The 17,602-nt window shown below is 35.1% G+C and overlaps 2 protein-coding genes across 2 annotated transcripts; both read right to left on the bottom strand.

Annotated features, from left to right (window-relative positions):
* Positions 1 to 4,432: 4,432 nt before the first annotated feature.
* Positions 4,433 to 5,023, bottom strand: LOC111378432 (uncharacterized mitochondrial protein AtMg00810-like). Its single transcript, XM_023001626.1, has 2 exons — positions 4,875 to 5,023; positions 4,433 to 4,556 (listed from the first exon to the last, which is right to left on the bottom strand). Exons 1-2 carry the CDS (start codon positions 5,021 to 5,023, stop codon positions 4,433 to 4,435), a joined length of 273 nt encoding a protein of 90 aa, XP_022857394.1.
* A 6,240-nt stretch (positions 5,024 to 11,263) lies between these two features.
* Positions 11,264 to 16,922, bottom strand: LOC111378444 (chaperone protein dnaJ A7A, chloroplastic-like). Its single transcript, XM_023001640.1, has 8 exons — positions 16,770 to 16,922; positions 15,939 to 16,041; positions 14,808 to 14,949; positions 14,623 to 14,680; positions 13,738 to 13,780; positions 12,775 to 12,823; positions 12,539 to 12,619; positions 11,264 to 12,413 (listed from the first exon to the last, which is right to left on the bottom strand). Exons 2-8 carry the CDS (start codon positions 16,031 to 16,033, stop codon positions 11,562 to 11,564), a joined length of 1,320 nt encoding a protein of 439 aa, XP_022857408.1. The 5' UTR covers positions 16,034 to 16,041; positions 16,770 to 16,922; the 3' UTR covers positions 11,264 to 11,561.
* Positions 16,923 to 17,602: the final 680 nt, after the last annotated feature.

Here is a 17,602-nt window from a genome sequence, read left to right as displayed (position 1 = left end):
GACACCATAATGTACATGTACATAACCCTAGACTAAGGAGAAATTTTCAACTTTTTTCCGCTAGCCTATCATTCTAGCAACATTGTCAAAATTCTTATGCTCTTGATTTTGTTCTTCAATAAAGTAAATGATTTTGTTCTTGTATTATTGTGATCAACTACTTTATATTGTGCCTATAATCTCATATTTTCTTCAACAAAGTGATAAGAGAGCAATTCGGTATCATCTTCATTTTAGACAAACCGGTATCAAAGCCAAAGGCTTGGAAATTATTGGGAGATCAAGGTTTTGATCAAGTTAAGAGCTTAGTTTGATCTTTTGTGATGGCGGTCATGAAGTATGATATTTCACTTTTGGATCGTAACACAAGATTTTCGTTGAAATAGGTAAAGATGCGAACAATACTCACTTAGATGGATTTGGATGACATGTTGTTGGGTTTTCATAAGATGTTTACAACTTGAACACCAGGAGAAACAACGGAAAAATCGAAAGGCCTTATCTCAGATTCATTTTTATCTTTCAAATAATATTTTTCAAAACATTTTGAAGGAGAAGTTTGCCACTGCATTATGATTGAAATTGGAGTAATTATGCATAACAAAGAGTCTAACTAGCAAATTGCATATGAATCAGCACCTATATTCTCATCATATAATAGAAGGTACATCCCTCGAAGATCACCTAACTGTTTTTAAGGAAATCGCCGCTAATTTAGAAACTTTGGAGGTTAAATATCATGGTGAAGATTTAGATTTGATTTTGTTGTGTTCATTGACCGCTTCATATATATCTTATAGAAATACGATCTTATTTAGTCAGAAGTCTATGATGCTTTATATTTAAAAGAGAATATGAAGTATCTTGTTGGATTTGAGGTTCATGGAGATGACCTTATTGTTAATAGTGGTTGTATAAGGGGCAAATTAAAGTCTAATTTCAAATTTTATAATTATTGCAAGAAATAGGCACTTGATAAAGGATTGTTATAAGTTACAGAATAAAGAAAAATTGACTGCAAATCAGAAACTTCAAGAGAAGTCAGTTTTGCAAAAAATTGTCAATGTGACAGAAAACTTCTACTTATTTATGACTCTAAGCTTGATGAGGATTAAATTCTTGATACAACTTGTACTTTTGATATGTGTCCCAATAGGGATTTATTTTCAACATATGAAACAATTTTGAAAGATGTTGTGGTAATGAGAAATAATACACCTTATAGGATAGCTGGTGTTAGCCGAATTAGAATAAAGATGTTTGATGAGACAATTAAATCACTTAATGCAGTGAAATACGTTTCAAATTTGAAGAGAAATCTTATCTCTTTGAGTACCCTTGATTCAAAATAATACAAGTATATTGTTGAATATAGAATCTAGAAGGTTAGTAAAAGAGCCCATGTTTTGTTGCAGGAACATAGAAAATCTTAGTTATATGTTTTGCATTGTTATACAGAATCTTTAATCAATCAACATATTTTGAGAACTTAGATAGATGGATTTGGAGTTTGAGTCTAGTATGGGGTCTTCTTTGAGCAATGCATCTCAATTGAATTTAGAAGTTATCGGTAATGTCGCTTTGCCACCATTATCGGTGGTGTCATTGTGTTCAATTGCTAGTCACATACCCATTTTTTATCATAAGCCTCCACATAGGTACAATGTTGCTAATTTAGACTATTTAGTTGATTTTGGTTTGAATGTGGTTAAGTGCGTTGATTCTAGCCAATATCATTCTTTTGATGCATTTAATTGTGATGATTTTATTTCAAGGCTTGTTTCTGCCCAGTTTAGTGATATCAAAGCCCATTGTTCAGAATTTTGTTAATACTTAGTTACTGAGTTTTGTCCTAATTTGGTATCAGAGTTTTGGAGAATAATTACAGTTGAAAATTTTGATGTAAAATTTCATTTGTAATTTTTTCTTTTTTCTGAAGAGTTGAATTTATTTAGGGATGGCAATTTAAATTGTCAAAATCGAATCGAAGATAACCGAACTGAATAGGGCAGAAAAATCAAACCAATGGCTTAATAGGGTGATATGATATTTGATTTTAATGCCCCGATTCGGGGCGGGACGGGTATGGTATTTGCGTTGTCACCCCGTCCCGAACCGATTACCCATTAAAAAAATTAATTAGGCAATTGGGCTTTCCATTATTTTTTCTATGATTCTATCCAGCCCAAAATTCTAGTCCATTATCGACCCGTTAAGTCCATTAAACCTAACCCAGTAACCCTACACCTTACTACACAAATATTAAACATATATGGAAATGGTTTGTTAAATTCGAATTTTACATTTGGAAATTGGGTTATTGTTTGCATTTTTATTTGAGATATTATTTGCTAAATTGGCTTAGTACCGTGTTTTCGTTTTCATGTTCTTTTGTTTTTCATAAATTGTTTTTTTCCAATTTGATGACTGAATCTATAAAAAATAATTTATTTTCACAATTATTAACTGTCCGAACCAAGATACGGACTGAGTTAAACCGAACCAACATACATGATTATGGTGCGGTTATGGTATGACCAAAAAATTGGTGGTTCAGTGATGGTTTTGGTTGAAACAACCTCGAACCGAACTGTTGCCAACCCAAAGTTTATTCCTTGTAGTGAAATTTTGTCTCCAGGTGGAGAATCTTTGTAGTTTTATTCATCACAGTGGAATTCGTGTCAATGTAGAATTTGTGAAAATTAGGGTGTGACCCGAATTGTATTTAGAATTTTGTTTAGAATCCTATTCGAAGTATATTTAATAAATTCTAGTTGAATTTCCATTTAGAAGTCCAATTGGAAGTTGCAACTTATTTTGGACTTGAAGAGGTCAAGATATGGACCAAGAGAAATTTTAGCACTTTTTCTCTAACTAGCCGTTAGTCTACCACTTGAGCGATGTCGTTAAAATTTTGTGTAGAGCTTGGTGGCTACTTGGCACTCGAGCAGTGCCAACATAGCCCGCTTGGTGCCTTCCTGGCCCTTAAGCGGTGGCTCGTCCAATTCAAACATTTTCGTATTTTGACGTGTTTTGAGCATTCATTTTCATCCATAACTCTACGTTTAGGGATTTGGATATGCCTTATATATTTTTAGCTCTTCATTGTAATTTAGATTAAGTTAGATAAAGTTGTAAATTCAAAATCTTTGTATTTTTCTTCATATTTTTTTGAAATATCTTTGACTCTTGCAAATTATTTTTTCTTATGCTCTTGTAATCAATTACTTTATATTGTTCCTATAATCTCATATTTTCTTCCACAAAGTGATATAAGAGCAATCCTGTATCATCTTCGTTTTAAACAACCATTATGGTCTCAAGCAACACCACCACCATAGCCATTAACTGCCACGAACATTCCCTTGTCAACATTTCCCACAGCAAAACCTACACACTTAATAGAAACAAGAACATGGTGGAGCTCTGTTTAAATTTACCAAAAATGGTGATTTGGCGTTGCCTTGTATTCATGGAGATAGGCGGCAACACCATTCCAAACTCGGGATGGATATCGGAATCGGACTCTATTAAATAAGTGGGAGTTCCGTTATTTCCAATAGTTCCACCTAGAAACAAGTAATAGCCCCATATTTGTGTCTGACAATAGAGCTCGTCTTGATAGAATAAATTCCTAAATAATACACATTCACATGGCATGAAACCTGTTTCCCTCTCTCTCTTACATTCTTTACTTCTTTCCTTTTTTTCCCTTAAAAATATAGTCGTTTCCAATCCCGTTTCATTTTTTCTTTTTCAAATACAATTTAAGTTTATATATATAAAGAGTCAGGACAAGTTGGAAATAAAATGAATGTTGAATGAAATCTTTTATATATATTACATAGCTTCAGCTAGATGATTATTTATATAGATTACAGAGTATATGTAGAATATTCTAGAGTGTGCAGCTGTAATTAGATCCTTGAAATATTCTAGAGTGTACAGTTGTAGTTAGATCCTTGAATTATGGAAGATGTTGGGACTCTATTTATAACAGAATTTTGTGGGTGAAACAGAAATGTGACAGTAAGGATGAGTAGCCGATGTTTGTGTAAATAGCTGGATGCTGGTATGTATGTTAATTCTTAACACCCCCTTCAAGCTGGACGGTACTAATGTAACTCCAAGCTTGTCCTTTAAGAAGAGGAATCTTGAGTGAATGAGTCCTTTAGTCAGTAAGTCTGCAATTTGCTCAGAAGATGGCACATACTTCCAGTTCCTTTCCAAGGATTTTGTCTTTGATAAAATGAACATCCAATTCAATGTGTTTTGTTCTGGCATGATACACGGGATTTTCTGTTAAGGCATCGGCACTCATGTTATCACACCACAAAACCGGAGTTGACACTTATGGTAGTTCAAGTTCTTTAAATAGTGATTGAATCCAAGTGATTTCTGATGCTGCTGATGCAAGAGCTCTGTACTCTGACTACGTGCTTGATCTGGCAACTACATGTTGATTCTTCGATGGCCAGGCTATTAGGTTGTCTCCCAAGTAAATGAAATAGCCCGCTGTTGATCTCTTGTCATCTGGACAGGATCCCAATCTGCATCTGAGTATCCATTTATATTTAATCTGTCACTTCTTTGTATCCATAGCCCTTGATTCAATATCCCTTTTAGATACCTTAACAATGCTTGCCAATGCGTGGTTGTAGGTGATTGTAAAAATTGGCTCAACTTATTTATAGCAAATGTGATGTCAGGCCTGGTGTGTATGAGGTATTGCAGTCCTTCTACTGCACTTCTATAGATTGAGGGATCTTTTAATACTTCTCCATCTGTCTTTGACATGGTTTTGCCAGCAAGGATAAGAGTAGGGCAAGGTTTCACACTGAAGCTCAAATTTTTTTAGTATCTCAACAATATACCTTGTTTGTGTAAGATGAAGTCTTGAATCATGCCACCATACTTCAATTCCCAAAAAGTGATGTAGTTGCCCCATATCCTTCAGTGCAAACTTTTTGTTCAATTCATTTATGAATCTTTGCAACACTTCTGTCTCACTTCCTGTTGCCATTATATCATCTACATAGATGAGTGCAAAAATGATATGTCTCTCATTCTTGAAGTAAAATAGCGATGTGTCACCTATTGACTGTTTGAACTTCTAGCTCATCAGTGTTGTTCTTAACTTGTCATACCAAGCTCTAGGTGCCTGCTTCAGTCCATAGAGTGCTTTTTTTTAGTTTGCACACATAAGTAGGTCTTGATTGGTCTACAAATCCATCTGGTTGATTCATATACACTACCTCTTCAAGCTCACCATCCAAAAAGGCATTATTGATGTCAACTTGCCTAATTGTCCATCCTTTTGAGACTGCTAAAGTAAGTATAATCCTCAAGGTTGATGCTTTAATAACTGGACTGAAAGTTTTATATAGATCAATTCTATGAACATCTGAAATGATCCATTTGAGTTATGTTTCACTCTGAAAACCCACTTGTTCCCTACTATATTGTAGGCTAGTGATGAAGATACAAGTTTCTAGGTTTTGACTTTTGTTAGTGCATTGAATTCTTGCTCCATTGCTTTCTTCCAATCTTTATTCATCAGAGCTTCATTTACACTTTTAGGTTCTGATGGTTCGGGATTGTACTCAATTGATTTCCTCAAATAAACCTTAGGTTTAAACACTCCAGTCTTTCCCCTAGTGATCATAGGATGCTGCACCTAATAACTTGCTCTTTGATTATGTCTCTGTCTTAGCTCATTACTGACTAGTTGCTGATAACTAGTGTGATCAGTATCACCATCTAATTTTAGTCTTTCATTGTTCTGAGGTGTCCCAACTTCAGTTTCCACACTTTGCTCACTAACAATCATTTGATTGTTATCATCCTCCACACCGTTATTCATACTTTCATGCTGATTGTCACTTAAGCTGGGAGGTAAGTAGTGCATAGCATGGGCTCCTTCCTGATGAGTTGTATCAGCTGAATTTAAAGTGGGATTTGAGTTGTTTAGTTGGGAAGGAAATTGGAAGTATGACACAATTGTTTCAGGTGCTGTAAAATTAGGTTGGTTTTGAGCAAGAAACAGGGACTCAAATGGAAACTCAAGTTCATTGAATACAACATGCCTTGAGATGTATATTTTTCCTGTTAAGTTTAGACATTTATAACCTTTGTGAGGTTCACTGTAACCAAGAAAAATACATTTTGTTGAACGAAAACTGAACTTGTATTTTTGGTAAGGTCTTAGGCAAGGATAACATACACATCCAAAAATTTTTAGTGCCTTATAGTCAACTTCCTTTCTATACAAGACTTGGAAAGGGGATTGCATTTCGAGTATAGATGTAGGCATCCTATTTATGAGATAAGTTACTGTTTGGAACGATTTTGACCAGTATTTCAAGGGCAATTTGGCTTGAGCTAAGATGGTCAAGCCTGTTTCAGTTATGTAACTGTGTTTTCTCTCTATTCTTCCATTTTGAGCTTATGTGTAAGGACAATGGTGTCTGAATTCTATTCCATCTTGTGCTAAGGGATTTGTGAAGGTTTTATATTCTCCCCCCAGTCAGATTGCAGAGTTTTTATCTTGCTTGCAAACTTATTTTTAGCCAATTTCTTGAACTGAATGAAAACATTTAGTGCTTCTGATTTTTATCTTAGGGGATATATCCAAGTAAACCTGCTGAAATCATCTAGGAAGGTTATGTAATATCTAAAGCCTGATGTTGATTGAATTGGTGCTTGTCCCCAAATGTGTGTGTATGAGTTCTAAGGGAGTTTTGGCATGTGAAGTGGATAAAGAAAATGGCAATAGATGAGCTTTATCAAACTGACAGGCATCGGAAAATGATTTGATTTCATTGTCTTTCACCTTTTGATTACAAGTTTTGAGCACTTGAGACACCACTTGGCCGGATGGGTGTCCAAGTCTCTTGTGCCTACATCAATTTTGGAATTTAATGAATCTTGATTGGACTCTTGACTAGGACTAGATTCTTAACTGGGACTAACAGAGGAGATAGCACAGCAGAGTTTATTTGAGGAAACTGACTTCTGAGAGTGATACTTAGTGTTTTGGTGAGGAAATTCCAGTTGATACAACTGTTTCTTAAGCTTTCCTTGCAGCACTATTTCCTTCATTAGCTTGTCCTTAACAAAACATCAATTAGAATGAACTCCATATAAACTTGATTATAAGATGTTAACTGTGACACACTAGTAAGAATTTTCTTGATCCCAGGTACATGCAACAGTTTATTTAGCACAAAAGATTTATCATTCAAAGTTGGGGTTGTGTAATGCCAAAGTGTGAAATTTGTAACTTGTTCCCATTACCAACCATTATTTTCTCCTTACCAGTATATTCATTAACTGAAGTAATGTTTCCCTTCTCAGCAATGATGTGATTACTGGCTCCTAAATCAGCAAAACAAGCTAGATCATTCACAGTGCTAAGGGATGCCACAAAGGCTATTGGTGAAGGGCTATAGTTGTTCCTCTGATTTAGTGGTGTTCTTGTTTACCGCTCACCATATCTGAAATTGCAAATGTTAGCCTTATGTCCAATCTTGCCACATACTGGACATATAGGTCTATCACCCCCATTAAGGTTTCCACCTCTGTTTCTACCTCTTCTTCCACCTCTGAAATTGTTTTTATTTGGAAATCTTCCACCAATGCCTGACCTATAGGATCTAGTGTAGTGATAGTTGGAGCCTGATCTCTGGGAAAGATTTACTAATGTTTGATCAAGGTTTATTCCTGCCATCTCATTCCTTACAATATTGAGATGTTCAAGTCTACTTTCAAAAGTCATAAGTGTTGATTGCAGCTCTCCCCAAGAGATGTGATCTCTACTGTTAATTTGAACAACAATTGGTGTATATTCTTCATCCAAGCCAGCTAAGACTTGATTAATTAGGTCTGAATGAGGAATAATTTTACCAACTATTTCAAGATTATTTGCTAGCAACTTCACTTTGATCAAATATTGATCAATGCTCACGGTTCCCTTCCTTGATTTCATAAGCTCACCAGTACGGAAAGTGATCCTGGATCTGTTTTGAACTCCACGGCTTTCCTTTACAGCAGTCTACAATTTATTTGAGTTGCTGGCACCCATGACTCTCATAGCAATATCAGGAGTCATTGAAGAGTAGACCCAACCCATCAGCAGTTGCTCTGTTGACATACACTGCCTGTATTCAAGATTTTTTATCATTTCCACACTAGTTCCTACTTCTCCAGTAACTTGAGTGCCAATGAATTCTGGAGGGCACACCTTTGCCCCTAGAATATAACCTTCAAGATTGTATCCACAAATGATAGGTAGAATCATATTTTGCCACAGCAGAAAATTGTCCTTATCAAGCTTAATTGATACTCCTTGGGTTAGATTAATACCAAAGGGTGAGAGATGGTTGCTATGGTTGCTTCCCTGCATTGGAGCAACGTTGCTGTTTGAGGCTAATATGGGAGAAGAGTTGGGATCGATTTGTGGTGTGTTACTGGCGTTGGCCATGGCAACTCTAATACCAAGTTGGAAATAAAATGAATGTAGAAGGAAATTTTCTGTTTCAGCTAGATGATTATTTATATAGATTACAGAGTATATATAGAAGATTCTAGAGTGTACAGCTGTAGTTAGATCCTTGAATTACAGAAGATGTTGGGAATCTATTTACAATAGAATTTTGTGAGTGAAACAGAAATGTGACAGCAAGAATGAGTAGCCGATGATTGTGTGAATAGTTGGATGCTGATGTGTATGTTAATTCTTAACAGGACAAAATGGAAACTTGACATTTTGCCATCCCTAGATCACTCCAATCCCGTATATAGCTATTCTTCAATTTAGATGCTCAGCATTCATGTGTGTACACTCAATTTCTTGTTTCTATACATAATTATGTCTGAATTATAATTGGGAACTATAGGCAATATTTTTTCCTTCTTGACGAGCAAAGAATGCATGTTACAGCAAAAAATGAAAATAAAAAAGGGTGCACGCACAATGAATATATTGTTGGAATTGGTTCAAATAATTAAATGAAAAGGTGTGTAAAAGTGGAAAATGAAAAGGTGTGACTATATGTCAATTTCGACCAAATATTCGAACTTGATCCGATGGTCAAATTACAAAAGTAAATAGACCAACTTATTCTACTCGTCGAGTAGATCGTCGTGGTATATTTGGAATCTCGAAACCAATTCCGAATGAATGAGAAATTGCGGACCAAAGTTGGAAGAAATGAAGTGTTACAACTTTTCGAAAGGATGCATGTTTTGGCCAAGTGTTGCAACTTTTTTGAAAGGATGCATGTTTTGACCCACACTATTTTATTTCCACCCTTTCTACATCTATAAATAGAACTCTATGGACATGGTTTTGGGTACACCAATTGCATTGAGCATTCATTCTCCTCTTGCAATTCTCTCCTTTCTAATTTCATAGCATTTTCATGCATTTCCTTGGTAGAGAGGGAATTCCGTTCGAGTTCGCTGGTCGAAGCCATTTGAAGTGCTCCTATGGCTTAACATGGTCGTTGTATCTTGAGAGATGATTGCTAAAACCGTTAGCACCGATGCGGGGCAAATTCATCTTAAAGACCAAGTGTCAAACACTTGCTTCGACCAAGAAACTCATCACTTGCATCTTTCTTCCTTCATTTTCTGATTTCTCTTAATTATGATTTGATCTAAGAAACTGACTAACATTATTTACATGTTTGTTCTGCGAGGTTTGATTCAAAGAATAACTTGCTTTCATTCAAGAATCGAAAAGGATGAATCAATATTCATGCATTCGGATTCGGTAACTATTATTGTTTTGCTTCTCAAATTCTATTTTGGTAAGTTAAAATTACGTTTCGATTTCACGTAAATAAACGGTATGCTTTTGTGAATATAATATGCACATAATTGGTGTATTCCCTAACATATATATTGCACATCTCCAATGAACAACAATAACATTGATTGTAAATTTGATACGTTAGAATATATGTTATCGGATATAGATTTTATGTTCTTTTTTATTAGTTTTATCGATGATGTTCAGCCCATCGTATTAATATATCCTAAATCTGTAGTCTTTGAGTTCCAACGTATTAGAGCTAATGCAAAAAATTTAGCAAATCTCTTACAAGTTTTGCATATGGTAGACTTGTCGAGTGTCTCGACAAATGTTAATATTTCTAAGATCGGGTGATTATTTTTGTTCATTGATTTTCTCCCACAAAACACGCAATAATTACGGAGGCAACGAAAAATTAAAAAGAGAAAAATAAAGAAATTAATATGGTCCTACAAACCATCGATGTCCATAGGAGAAAAAGATTTTATTAGTTAAGAGAACAATACGATATTTTCCTCATTCTATCAACTTCTCATTCACAAAACTAGAATGATAAACATATGCTACACAAACGCATATACTTTTCTTCTGGCTTCTCTCCCTCTAAGGCCATGTTTGATAGGGCCAAATTCCATGGAAAATGGAATTCAAATTCCAATTTTCACCCATTTCTTGGTGCTTGATAACCTATGTTTTCCGTGGAATTTGTTTTGCTTGCTTTTTCTTGGAAATTTGTATTTTCTTGGTTTTCTTGGTTTCCAACAAATTGTTGACCCCTTTTTTTTTTGCAATGGAAACAAATTATATCTCTGATTGTAAAAAAATATTTTTTTTTAATTGAAAATTTACATGTAAAACAAAGTCAAACGAACACCAAAAGATAAATAATTTTCTCTGCTTTTTTTTCTTTTGGCAATAGAAACAAATTTTATCCCCAATACCAGTAAATTTTATCCTTTTAATTGATAATTTTCAAGTAAAACAAAATCAAACGAACACCAAAAAACACTTTTATTTCAATATTTTCCACATGAAAAATTATACCAATCAAACACAATAAATGACAATTTTCAGGCAATTCAATTCCCTGGAATTCCTTTCTTTCCACCCAAATTTCATATTTGCAATCAAACGGACTCTAATTTCCCTGTCACAATATTTCTTTTTCTAATCTTTTCATTTTTTCTTGCCAAACAAGAATTTCATTTTTCTTTTTATTTCAAAATTTTTAGGTCATACCAAATATGTAATATTAATATATCAAAATATAGGTCCTACTAGTTATGCGTGGGCATGGAAATGAGAAAGGGAACATTCTCTTTTCTATTGGAAAAACATCCTCCGAATTCATATACACTACCACATTTCTGTAAATGACTGCATGTTACGAAAATCCAAGCATAGACCATTCATCAACATTGTCTCAAAGAATTTATATGAAGATGATATCAACCAAACATAACTTTCCAATAAATACTGAATAATTATAGTCAAGAAGGTAGTTATAGAAAAATATGGATAGACTACCACATAAATAGCTGAAAGGTATGTCCAAATATCTTTCTAACATTTTGCTTTGTGGTAAAAAATACAAATATCAACCCACAAAATTTCCTAACCCTAAATTCAGTCGCGTATAAATTGATTCAGAGAAAAATTTGCCTGCTACAGTTGTAAGCAACACAGCATCAACCATCGATGCATAGAGCGTAATAGAAAAAAGGAGTCAGCCAGTCGGCTTCCACTATCTGCTACTGTTTGCTGTTTTTGCCTTGTTCAAGTTGGCAATCTCTTCTATGAGTTTCCTCTCCTCAGTGCTTAGGCGCTTAGGAATCTCGACTTGCACTTTCACCAACTGGTCTCCCCTCATATTTCTTTTGTTCAAAAGAGGGACGCCTTTTTTCGCCATAACTAGCGTTGTATTAGGTTGGGTACCTGGTGGAATCTTGAGGTCGACCATCCCATCAACTGTTGGCACCTTTAATGCTGTTCCTAAAATAGCGTCTATATATGAAACCTTGCAAGTATAAAGTATGTTGGTGTCATCCCGTTTCAAAACAGGATCAGCAAGAACTTCTATGCTCACGAAAAGATCCCCGGGAGGGCCCCCTCTCCTTCCAGCATTTCCCTCGGACCTGACCCTCAAACGACTGCCAGAGTCTACCCCAGCAGGAACTTTCAAGCTAATCCGCTTTGACTTCCTTACTCGGCCATCACCGTTGCACGTGTTGCAAGGAGTAGAAATTTCTCCCGTCCCACCACAAGAAGAACATGTCATTACCTGTTGGAAGACTCCAAGTGGGGTCCTAGCTGACGAGACGACTTGCCCTTGACCGCCACAAGTGCCACATGTAGTTGGCTTTGTTCCTGGTTTCGCTCCTGAACCATCACAAGTGTTGCAGCTCTCGAGGCGAGTTATCTCAATCTCCTTCTCAACCCCAAATACGGCTTCTTTGAAATTCAAAACCAGGTTGTAGATCTGGTCTTCACCTTCTGTGGCTCGGTTACGAGATCCTCTTCCTCCCATGCCCATACCACCCATACCGCCAAGACCATCAAATAATGACTCAAATAGATCAAAGGGGTTGCTAAAATCCTGCCACGGAGAAGCATAAGATGTAAAAACATTTGCATTTAGGAGAAACTAGTAAAATGAGCGAATTTTTCTTCATGTTTTTTTTCTTTTTTGGTTCACTCTTCTATTGTATCAGAAAGACTCACCCCCGTGCCCATGCCAGCACCTTTGAGCCCAGCTTCCCCATACCTATCATATATCGAGCGTTTCTCGTCATCTGACAAAACCTGTTGAACAAGCGTTAGACTTGTGACCAAATCCTCAATAATAGTTTCCGCTGGCTTGCATGATGAGCCAAGAATAGTCAACCAAATTAGTGTAGAGAAAGGTTGGGTAAGGTGAGGTTGGGGGTAGGGGTAGGGTAAAGGATCAGATACTTCACCTCGTAAGCATTACTAATCTCCTTAAACTTCTCTTCAGCATTAGGTTCTCTGCAGTACAGGAGAAATAAGAATATAATTGAGCGAAATGTTCCTCATTTACATGAAAGCTTCAAGTGAAAGATGCCTTTTTATGAATGTTGTAACATAGTGCTGTATCGACTTAATTGCTAATAAAGATTCTTGCACATATCTTGAAAGCATATGACTTATGTGCATAATTACCACAAGGTGAACACTTTAAAAGTAACAAATGTAGCATATTGTAACTTCGATTTCAGCTACTATACTAAAATCCTAGCTTGTACTATTACTAGCATAATGTACTTATTAAGGGGAAAAAATTACGAGGGCCTCAAAATCTAGGAGACTTATGTTCCACTACAGGGAAAATTAAGATTTCAGATTAGCATATATTGTTTCCTTTCTCGTGTCATTGTTCCCAGAGTTGAAAGGAGACGTTTATTGTTCTCTTCAATAAGAATGTACTATTACAGTATCTGTTTACTTCCATGCTGATGAAAGTTGCACAGGTTTTGAAAGAATAAATTCTATGGGCAGAATTATCAATTATGTCATTGTTGATTTTCTACAGAAAAGAGAATGCCTTGATTTATAGCTTTCAATTTCAACTGCTAATGCCTAATAGAAAGCCCTAGGTAGTACTAGCATAAGTAAAATTAATGAGAAGAATGAATTCATGACATCAAACTCTAACTGACTACCCTTTCTTTTCTTCAGAAGAAGGAAGACTAGAGAGATGAGTTTCACTTCTAATATTTAATTTCTCATGTTTATTTAATTGTCTACCGTTATTAAAAGTGTTCAAAAGATGCGTAATTTCAATAGAGTGAACTCTGTGCATGCCAATTGAAGATTACAGAAAGAATTAAATAAAGAGCATAAAAACATCATCAACATACTCAAAAGCTTAATTGTTAGTTTGAAGTCGCACTGTGACTTACTTGTTCACATCAGGATGGTAGTTCCTGGCAAGTTTTCGATATGCTGAACAAGAAAGAAAAAACAATTAAAACTTGACACAAACTCAAACATCTTTTATCAGGCAAGAATTTTTAATTAAATATGTAGAACTGAGTAAAATGAAATCTAAAAAACAAATTGCTAACTACAAAAAAATAAAAAATAAAATCACTAAAAGCAATATAAACTTTGATTGCTTCAAGAAGTCATTAAAATATGCAAAAGAACTAAATAGAACATACATGTGGAATCCAAAGAGAAATTAACAAATACAGGTATAATATTCAATCGCTAGAGAGAGAGAGAGAGACGCCATAGCTTAGACAAGATATCAAATTTTTCTAGTGAAGCAATCTATGACCGAAGTAAATCTTTACAACTCAATTATAATCACATTAGTAATAAAAGATAGTCGGCTAATAAAAAGAATACACATAAAGTGCAAAGAAAAACTAATGCAGAGTTAGACTATGCCAACTATTCTTGTGGGACTTCAATTCACAAACTTAAGGTCCCGGTGCCTCGACCTTTCCTGCTTGAGCTAGGCCTCATGGGCAGAATAGACAAGATTTATTGCTCTATATAAAAAGATTCACAGCCATGCCTCAATTGGTGGAGGCCATCTGGTGGCTGAATAATGATGAAGGTTCTGGAAATCATCAAGGAAGATCTTATGATAACCATGGTCCACTTGGACCCAACAAAGAAATGGCAAAGCTAGCTAGAATAATATATTTCTTCTCATTCTTCTCCCATTTGTTCTCTTTCTCTTCCCTATTTGTATTTTTACTTAAGTTCCACATCAATATTAGTTCACAGAAAATAAATGTACATTAGCAGAGAAAAGGAGGCAAGGTATCACTGACCACTTTTGATTTCTGATTTGCTGGCATTTTTAGACACACCAAGCACAGTATAGTAATCCTGGGCGAAAAAGGCCATCAGAAAATTTATTCAGTGTTACTACTGCAGAATTTACTATAACAGGAGATAACGAAAGTCACATAAAAAATTAGTTAAAACCCAGAAGACAGAAAAAGACAAATCTCACTCTGTCAGCTCTAACAACCAAACGAGTTCTTCGTTGTTGACGTGAGTTATTGTATGATCCCAATCTAAAAAGTGCACTCAAGGATTTTTGAGACAAAAACGTTGAACTAGGTGATGACAATGACCTGATTCTGCTTGAGAAACTGCATGCGAGAAAACAATAATCATATACAGAATGGAATCATGGAAGACCACGATAATAGAATCCAGAGGCAAATTTTTTTGCACCAAATGAAAAAATGAGAAGAAATATTGTCCGTAATAGAAGGGGAAAAGATAGAATATAGAATCCCAAGTCAGCAAAAAATGAGAGAAAATAAGAACAACAAAAGTAAAGATTGAATACTAATTGCACAGTCAGCTATTAAGAAAAATAAATCACGGAATTCTTTTCATATCTATAACACAGCAAAATATAGAAACCTTGCATAATTTATGAAGTTCGCTAAGCCCCACTAGAAAATGAAAAAAGCACTTGCTTCCAACTTAAGTGTCAATGCTCCGATTTCCCAGACTATGTCATTCCAAGATTTGTGCCACGAAGAGCATGTTGTAAACCTCCCAAGTGTAGATAAGGAAAAACATGAACTACAAGATCTTAATTGGTTGTAAACAGAACTTTTGTGGAGTTTCATGGTTCATTATATTCCTAATTGAGTTTGACTATGTTTCAAGCACATAATCCAAAAGGGAAAAATATCATTGAGATAGCATTACAAGTATGTAATTCTATTGGTAATACCAACAATGATATTGTCCTGTGGTTTTCATTTTGGGCAAAGAACGTGAACAATGAATTTACAAATGTGTGGTTCAGAAAACTTTGACAAACAATAAATCATCACTATCAAGAAAACAAAAGAAATTTTTCTTTAATTCATCTCAAACAAGGTTCTACATTTTTTATGGGTGAGTTCACTTCCCCAGATATGTAACATACATTTGTAAAGGTTAGAGAGCTCCTTGACCAGCATACAATTTTTCACAGATATAATCAATTAAGCAAGGAAAATTACCGAAGATAAAATCATAAAAAGGATTAAATATGAGTTGTTAGTTTATTAAAATTAAAATGGTTTACCCATAAATTTACATTGGAAATTTTTAGAAGATAATTTCAAAACATGCTTACCAAAGGGGCGATGTTGAAAATTTATTTATAATGAAGGATCTTGACATAAATTGAGGCTGAACTCCCCATGTACTTCCACAAGGTATGATTGCCATTCAATTCACTGCACATGTAAGAAAAAAAGACATTTATTTGTTGAGACATATCTCAAAATGTAGGTCAAGCACAACAGATGCAACACAGAAACACAAATGCAGCAAGATAACCAAAAAAAGAAATAAAAACTTCTAAAAATTTACACACAGAGACAACACCATCATATACCAAGAAGATATTGGAAAGTAACGAAGTAGAATTATAGAACCATATCGAATAAACAAGTTGCACTACTGAAGCTATAAAATTTTGAACAGCAAATACTTCATGATAATCGATTCCACTAGAGTTGTGAAAACAATTTTATCCGCTACATTAAATTTCAGCAATATATATGGTGCTTAAAAATCATCGTCAAACCAAATTAATTCCAATTATTTCACTAGTTTCATCTGGTCTAAACTACAGGCTTTATGATTCCCAAGAGCCAGTCTATCTGCCCATATGTAAATCTGTCTTCAGCTATCTCATAAAAATTCCAAATTTGCAGCGCATTCAACTTCCCCCAAAACCAAAAAAATTTCAACAGTAATCAAAACCAAATAAAGCAGTCTTCTCGCAAAAAGAGGCAAAATTAATAACTTCATACCGTGAAATTATAATTGAAATGAAAAATAAATCACTTAAAACCTGTCGAATGTGATTTTCATTAAAATAACCTATTCAACAAACAACTAAGCAATTCTGAACATACATGCTCATACGTATAATGGAGGGGAAATGGAAAATGGATACCTGAAGGGATTTGCAGAATTGAGCTTATGGTAGTGCAGCAGAGCGAGGCGGAAAGGAGCACTCAGTGTGTGTAGTACGTGTTATTTTGAGTGTGGAGAGATGAGGCACCTAAAGAGAGAGAGAGAGCTTTCCAGAACTATACATATACGACCCGATAAAATGAGGAAATTGTTGTAAATGACCGATAACCCATCCATATTTTCAAAGTGAACTTTGATTGGTTTTTTAATTAAAAAAAAAATTCGAATTTAAAGTTTAAAATCTCAAAATACACTTGGCTCTTACAAAAACCGAATCTCACAAAATTGAAAAAGCAAGGACGGTTTTCAGTTGGTCGAAGAAGTTGCTATCCATCGCCGACGAACAGTCTTATTAAGGTAACCATTATTTGATTGGATTAATATTTAGATTTTGGTTAAATGTGTGAATGATTTATTTGTTGGAGATTTTTTCAATATATTTTTGTTTATATAAGTAAAATGGGGTTTGTATAGTGTAAAAAATGATTGGTTGTTTGAATTTGGAAGCTTTCCTCGTCGGAAATGATGATTTTCTAATGAGAAAGCCTTGAAATCGACGATTTTTTGCTTTTACCCAACTGTTAACAGTCGGGTCGACTCTAAACCGACTGTTAACAGTCAGGTAACACAGTCGGTCATACCGACTGCGACTCTGACAGTCGGGTAACACAGTAGACCCATACCGACGGCCATACCGACTGCAGTCCGTATGGGCCGACTGTTAAACAATTGGCCCATGCCAACTGCTAACAGTCGACATGGGCCGACTGTCGGTCCATTTTTACTTTTTTTTTTTGCCCAATTTTTTTCACA

Source organism: Olea europaea, unplaced genomic scaffold (genome assembly GCF_002742605.1).
Source record: "Olea europaea var. sylvestris unplaced genomic scaffold, O_europaea_v1 scaffold1815, whole genome shotgun sequence".
Lineage (NCBI taxonomy): Eukaryota > Viridiplantae > Streptophyta > Magnoliopsida > Lamiales > Oleaceae > Olea > Olea europaea.
Note: the sequence above shows the minus strand (reverse complement) of the source record. Positions and strands in the feature narration are given on the sequence as shown.